General features: G+C 51.3%; 1 protein-coding gene across 1 annotated transcript; it reads right to left on the bottom strand.

The window, feature by feature from the left end:
* Nucleotides 1-339: 339 nt before the first annotated feature.
* On the bottom strand, nt 340-1,044 carry LOC101403160 (N-acetyltransferase 8B-like). The gene has a single exon (XM_004435680.3). The coding sequence runs from the start codon at nt 1,042-1,044 to the stop codon at nt 340-342; it is 705 nt and encodes a 234-aa protein (XP_004435737.1).
* Between the last annotated feature and the right edge of the window lie 5,866 nt (nt 1,045-6,910).

Below are 6,910 nucleotides of genomic sequence, written 5' to 3'. Positions count from 1 at the left end.
CATGCCAGCCCACCCAGGACATGAGGACAGGCTATCTGAGACCAAAAGAGCTGCCAGCCGAGCCCAGCCAAAGTGCTGACCCACAGACTCAGGAGCTAAAGACACGTTTATTATGAAGTTGTGGGGATTCTTTAGGCAACATTCTCATGGCACTTGACAAATGAAACACCGGCACCCCAAAAAAGACTGATTAGAGCAGAGCTACCCCGCGCCCAACCATGCTGGGTTCCGATACGAACAAGCAGTAAGCGACCCCTGTGCTGTCACAGTGAGATTTCAGGGTTGGCCTGTTCCTGCAGCAGAGCTGATCCTCCCCTGACTAGTCCACCAGGAGACACATCAGAGGCCCCCTCCCTGTCCCGGTGCCTGAGAGACCTGAGCAGAGGGGAGGAGGTAGGTTAAACGAATCGAAGGGGCAGCCGTTAGCCTGCACCACATGGAGAAGAAGAACTGTTGCGTCTTCTGGAAGCCCATGCTCTGGTAGAGGGCCAGGGCAGAAGACTGCAGGATGGTGGTGGTGAGGACAACTTCACTGTAGCCCTGATCCCTTGCAAACTGGAGGACAGTCCTGACCAGGGCTTTCGCTATCCCCTGACCACGGTGCTCCAAGGCCACACTGAGGCGAAGCAGCTCCAACTGCCCCTTCTCCAGGGTGGGCTCCTTAATGCGCAGAGCTCCCACCATGCCCACCACCTGCCCCTCGGCCTCAACCACCCAGAAGTAGGAGCCACGCTCACTGAAGTAGGATTTGGTGATGTCAGACAAGTCAGTCTGCAAAGACACGACTAGGAACAGGGTCCAGCAGTATTTGGCCAGAAACCACAGGGCAGCGAGGAGGGTGAGGCTGGCCATGAGGGCCAGGAGCCAGGAGCCAGAGACCAGGAATAGGGCGAGGGGCCCTCCAAGCAAGAGCACGAAGGTTCGGGGCAGCTTGAGGGTGTGGAGGAAGGTGGTGGGGACGTGCTCGGCCATCCCCTGGGAGAACAAGGCCAGGACCGTTTTGCGGTCGCTCTCCTGGTATTTGCGGATGTGATAAGGAGCCATGGGAGCCTTCTTGTCTGAGTCTCCAAGTCCACCAGAGAGAGAGCTAGGTGTCCCTGCACGCCTTCCCGGCAGCCCTGGGGAAGACACAGGAAGCCATGTGAGTGCCGCCATCTCTCCCACCTCTCAGGGAGCTGGGGACTCTGCTCCAGGGCATGTCTTTCTGCTTTGCCTGAGAGGAAGTAGGCCAGAGACACTGGGAGGAATAGGGTCAGAAAGACCAGCATTTCAGACTGGCTGCCTCCCTCTCAAGCTGTGTGACCTTGGGCATGTCACTTAACCTCTCCTAGCTCTGTGTCTTCAGCTGTAGAACAGGGTAAGATAAAAATCTGCATTCTAGGATTGTTTTGAGTTTGTACTGACATAACATATACAAAGCCCCCCTTCACCCTCCTTCCTCTACTGGTTCTCTCATCTCTTTGGTACAATGGGAGGGCACCTCCCTTCAGCAGACAGGCCAGATGTCCCCTCCCTGTGTTCCCTCTCCTGGGGACCGTCCCTTGCAGGAATCTCCTGTGTCCAAGCACAAGTTTCAGCAAAGGCTCCTGCCCCCTTGATTGCAAAGTTTTAGGCTGCTGTGGTGGCATAAGGGCCAAACACCAAAAATGGCCCCATCTTGAGAGCCAGAGGAGGATCCGGGGCTCCAGGCCACAGTCAGAGCACTGTCCTTCCACCCATGTCCTCTCACCTGCTCCCACAAAAGCCTTGAGTGTTTAAGGTGTCCTCAGCTCGGCCACTGCCCTCAGCCTCCTACCAGCATCCAGGAGAGACTGTCCAGGGCCTGCTCCACCTCTGGAGAACAAGTCCCAGATGGCCACCTCATTGGCTGGCTCCTGGACGTTTGATAATCATCAACCCAGGATCAGGGAGCTGGGCTACAACAGAGCAGAGTGCCCATCCTCCATTCACCTGTGTGATATTCAGGGAATTAGCCTGGAGGGAGAAAGCAGGGTCTGGAACTGCTCACGGGTCCTCGCTCTTGTGGACGGCCTAGAGCCCTCCTGCCATGGTGGTTCAGGCCTTGAGCAGCGTCCACCTGGCCCCTCGGTGCTCTCTGATGTGCACCCTCAGCCCCTCCACTCAGCTGCGAGGAGCCTGGGGAATGCACCCCACTCCCTGTGCTCTGTGCTCAGGGGCCAGAGTCCAGGTTCCCTGGCTGGGCACACTGGGTCCTTCACAGCTGGGCTTCTCCCTGCCTGGTCTTCACCTGCTCCGAAAAAATTGATCCTTTGCAGTTCCTGGCACTTACCTCTCCAGGCTCCACCTCTGTTCATTCATTCCTTCAACGTAGTATTCTACATGCTTTACCTGCCATGTGCCAGGCCTCCTTTTCGGCTCCGACAATGTTGACACGGAGCTGGCAGGCACTGGTGCCGTGTGCAGCTGATTTGTGTCCTCGTCATTGCCAGAGCCTGTACCTTAGCGATTGTTAAATAGTTTGCGCTGAGATGCAGCAATAACTGAGACAGGCAAAAACAAAACAAAACAGGAAAATCCATTCTCTGTGTAACTTCCAAGCTATGGCAGGAGGCCCGGGGGGGGGGTGAGGGGGGGGGGATGCTTTCCTTCCACAAATTAGCTTGCATCTCTCCCCACATGCCCTCACCTCACAGACCAATTGAGTCCCCAGCTTTGTATTCTCATGGCTCCCTGAAGCCACGCTCACCATTATATTCAGGCATTTGCTTGTAATATCTATCTAATGCTTATTTGGGGCCAGGCACCTGTGGGCAGTCGGAATAAAGCAGAGAGCTTAACAAATGCAGGTTCCTTCTTGAGGAAGCTCCTCAGAAGCTCTTGGTGATTGGGTGACACGTGGCCCCTCTCACACTTGTGACAAGGGCTGGGCAGGAGATGTGTCAGCTGCCCAGAGAGAGTTAAAGGGGCTTCCAGGGGAAGACCCTTGGGCAGAGAAAGGAAGGAGGAGTAGGCCTGAGCAGGCATTGTGAAGGGGAGCATTGCAGGCTGAGGGAACAGAGACATGAAGACCTTGAGGCAGGACAAAGGCAAGACTTTCAGGGAAAGATGGCAACATGGCCCCCGAGAGAGGGATCTGGTGAGGGCCACAGGGGCCTGGCCATGAGGGCCTATGGTCCAGGTTAACGAGTTTGACTCTGTTCCAAGAGCACCAGGAGGCCATTTTATGCTTTTAGCTGCGGAGTGACATAAACAGGAGTGTGCGGGGTGTGAGTGTGAATGTGTGTGTGTGTTACTCCGGCTACGTGTGGAAAATGGATGGGAAGTGGCAGGAATGGAAGCAGATATCCTACCCCCATATCCCAGAGGCTACTGCAGGGGTCCATAGCAAAGGAGGGTCCCCAGGTGCAGATATGCAGGTTACTCACTGTACAGGAGCACGTGGCTAAGGAGGACTAGTGGGAGCTGAAATCAAGCCTTACTCCTCTCACCAAGCTGAGAGCCCTGGCACAGAGCTGAGACTGGCCAAAGGAAATGGCAACTTTTTCTTATTTGCTCAAAGGCATCGGTGCCCACTGAACTCTGCATACAATGAGCTGTGTCTGTGTGAAGGGGATGACAGTTCTATGTTCACGAAGAAGCCATCTGGGCTAGCCAGGTCCCCAAGAGGAAGTAGTGGCTTGGAGCAAAATGGGGTGATGGAGATGGTGAGACCTGGCCCACCTGGAGGTGCCTTATGGGGGCAGAAATGGCAGAAGTTAGTAATGAATCGAAGAGGAACGAGGACGAGGAAGGGGTCAGAGGAGACAGCCAGGTTTCTGACAACAGCATCTAGGAGGATGGTGAAGACCAGACTTGGAGAGAAAGATCATGAAGTGCCCTCCTGAAGCCTCCTAATGGGAAACCAGAAGGAGGCAGCTGGAATCCTGGGCAGTAGATGGAGACCGCTGTTTCCGGATCGTGGGCCCCAACACAGCCACAGGGTAGAGTTGAACTAACACGAAGTCTGGGTGGTGAGACATGGGACATGTCTTACATTCTTTTCAGCACATTTCAATATTTTCTTGAAACATCTCAATGTTGAGCATAATTTGAACTAGGAGTCAAAGAGGAGAACAGAGGGCTCCAAAGTACAGTTGAATATTCCTAATGAGTCTGTGGAATATTAACCAGTCAGAAACCTCACAGTGCAGCCAAGGGGCCAGAGGTCTGTGATCTGTTCCCCCCTCGCTCTCCCTGTGTCCTCAGGGGCTTCTGTGGCTTCCTCAAAACCCAGTGGCCTCAGTTAACATCAGGCTTTTCATCCTTCCTCACAGCCAGGAACAATGATGTTGAGGATTTATCATCATTAAAATCAATTCTCAGTGTATAGCACCAAGCAATAAAAGATTATAAAACGGTATGTGTTAATTCACTTTTGGTAAATGTACCTTACAAATAACGTATACACACAAGCAGGCAAAGAGAAATGTCTGAGTGATTTCACCAAATGTTGGCAGCCCTCGTCCCTGGAGAGGGGACTCACAAGTGACTCTCCGTGTGAGAGAGGGAGGCTGGACACCCCGCCACATTTTCAGATGAAACTGAGGCTTGGGAATCTACCTGTCTCTGCCTCAGCCAACTCTGAGAGGTGAAGGGGCCCTGCTGAGACTGTGGACGCCTAAAGGGATGGTGGGGGGTTAGTTCATCCTATGAGTTTATTTTTAACTAACCACGTTAATGTGAACAACTCAGTGGCTTTAGTACCTTCACCATGTGATGCAACACCCACCTCTATCAGGTTCAAAGCATTTTCATCACCCGAAGGAAACCCCTTCCCCATTAAGCAGTCCTTCCCTTTTCCCTCCTCTTCCAGCCCCTGGTCACCACTAATCTGCTTTCTGTCTCTGTGGGCTTACCTATTCTGGATGTTTCCTTGAAATGGAATCGTGCAATCTGTGAAGTTTTATGTTCAGCTTCTTTTACTTTATGTTTCAAAGGTTCACTCATGTTGGAACAAGTGTCAATACCTCGTTGTTTTTTATTCATTATTTTCACTGCCGCCCAGTCGATTCAGACCCCTAGTGACCCAGTGACAGCAGAGCGGAAAGTGCCCAGTGTTTTTGCACCATCCTCTCAACTTCTGGCACAAGTGAGAGAGCGCTCCACTGCTATTCACAGTATTTTCATGGCCAATTTTTTGGAAATGGATATCTAGGTCCTTTTTCCTAGTCTAAGTGTGGAAGGGTCACTGAAACTTGTCCACCGTGGGTGACCCTGCTGGGATGGGAAACACTACCGGTGGCATAGGCTTCAGCATCACAGCAACAGGAAACCACCACAGTATGACAACTGACAAACTGGCGGGGTAGTTCCCGTGACTGGGAAACAAACCTGGGCTGTGGTGGGGAGAGCACCGAATCTTAACCATTAGACCACCAGGGCTGGCTTTCTATGGCTGAATAATATTTCGTTGTATGGAGAGACTGCATTTGTTTATCCATTCATCCACTAATGGACATTTGGGGTGTTTCCACCTTCTGGCTGTTGTGACTAGCGATGCTGGGAACATTCCTCCACAAGTAGTTGTGTGAACACCTGTTTTCAATTCTTTCATTCTATACCTGGGGTGGAATTGCTGGGTCATGTGGTAATTCTGTGTTTTACATTTTGAGGAACTGCCCAACTGTTGTCCAAAGTGGCTGCACTGTTTTACTTTCCTACCAGCAATGAGTCGTGTTTTATTTTACTCTCTGCCTCAGCACGTCTGCCAGGCACCTACAGGGAGAGAGACAGCTGCTATTCACCGAGAAATTAGCAGCCTGGCACCATGAGAAAGCTGTTTTACTCTTCTGTATGGTTTGATATTCACGACAGCCTAAGACTATGGTGATATTAATGTTTCCACTCTACAGCTGGGAAACCGAGGCCAGAAAGCTGAGCTGTCCGCCTGAGCCCCACAGAAGGTGGCAGGGTGGAACTCACGCCTGGGCAGCTCTGACCCCAGGCCTGCATGGTGTGCTGTTTCAGAAGCACATGCTGACCCCACAGGCAGGTTCTGACAAGTGTTTGGTGGATTATGAATCAGTGTCAAGTATCGTAGGCGAGGAGAACCAGCTCTGTGCCGTGGGTATGAGATTGCCCCCTGAACCCCATCATGTCTATCTATTGCCAGTGGTCAGGCCATACTTCACCCAATTCCAATACGTAACTAAGGTTCTGTTCTCTCTTCAATATCTAATTTAGAGCTGCCTTCTCCATCAACATTTCTGTCCTCTCCCAGCCACATGGATCTTGTATCTGATGTTACTTTGAAGTCTCTGGACCTCTCATTAAGTACTTCTATTGCTGTTCATTTGTTACTGGTTTAACAAGTAACTGTAAACCTATGACAATTGATTAGACATGACATTAACTAAGTCCCCGGGATAAACTATTTTATTCGTTTTCTATTACCCATAGGAGCTTTATTACAATAGGTGACTCTATTTTTGGAACCACTGTTATTCTAAGAGTTGTGGGGTTTGAGAGGAGCATGTCAATGGAATCCCATATTTGCATCTATGAAGAACATTCCCCTCCTGGGATGGGGACCAGCCCAGGAATGGACCAGTGAGAAGGCAGGTAGACACTCAAGTGGCAGTCTGTTTTGGAAGTCTCAGGAAGAAGAGAAGAGTCAACTCAGATTCATTTAACTGAAGCTCCTGGAAGGAACACCGTCTCCCCTGACCTCCCATCAGGGCTCCCATAACTCAGCCTCAGGTCAGCGCCCTGGACTTCCACTGAGAACTCATGACGGACAGGAGATGAGTGAGGGAAAATAACAGCAAATCACTTCAAGGGGAAAGAGGGTAGAGAGACAGAAAGATGTTCAGAAATCTGAGGACAAGGATTCCATCTCTGTAGAAATATTCTCTACCTGTCAACTAATTCTCTGAGAAAGGGAGATGGTATCAGGTCCCTACACTCAGAT

This window comes from Ceratotherium simum, chromosome 11, assembly GCF_057802395.1.
Source record: "Ceratotherium simum simum isolate JZ-2026a chromosome 11, ASM5780239v1, whole genome shotgun sequence".
In the NCBI taxonomy this organism is placed as follows: Eukaryota; Metazoa; Chordata; class Mammalia; order Perissodactyla; family Rhinocerotidae; genus Ceratotherium; species Ceratotherium simum.
Note: the sequence above shows the minus strand (reverse complement) of the source record. Positions and strands in the feature narration are given on the sequence as shown.

What these genes read in the sequence shown, in the direction of transcription:
- LOC101403160 (XM_004435680.3), bottom strand. Translation starts at nt 1,044, where the DNA reads ATGGCTCCTTATCACATCCGCAAATACCAGGAGAGCGACCGCAAAACG.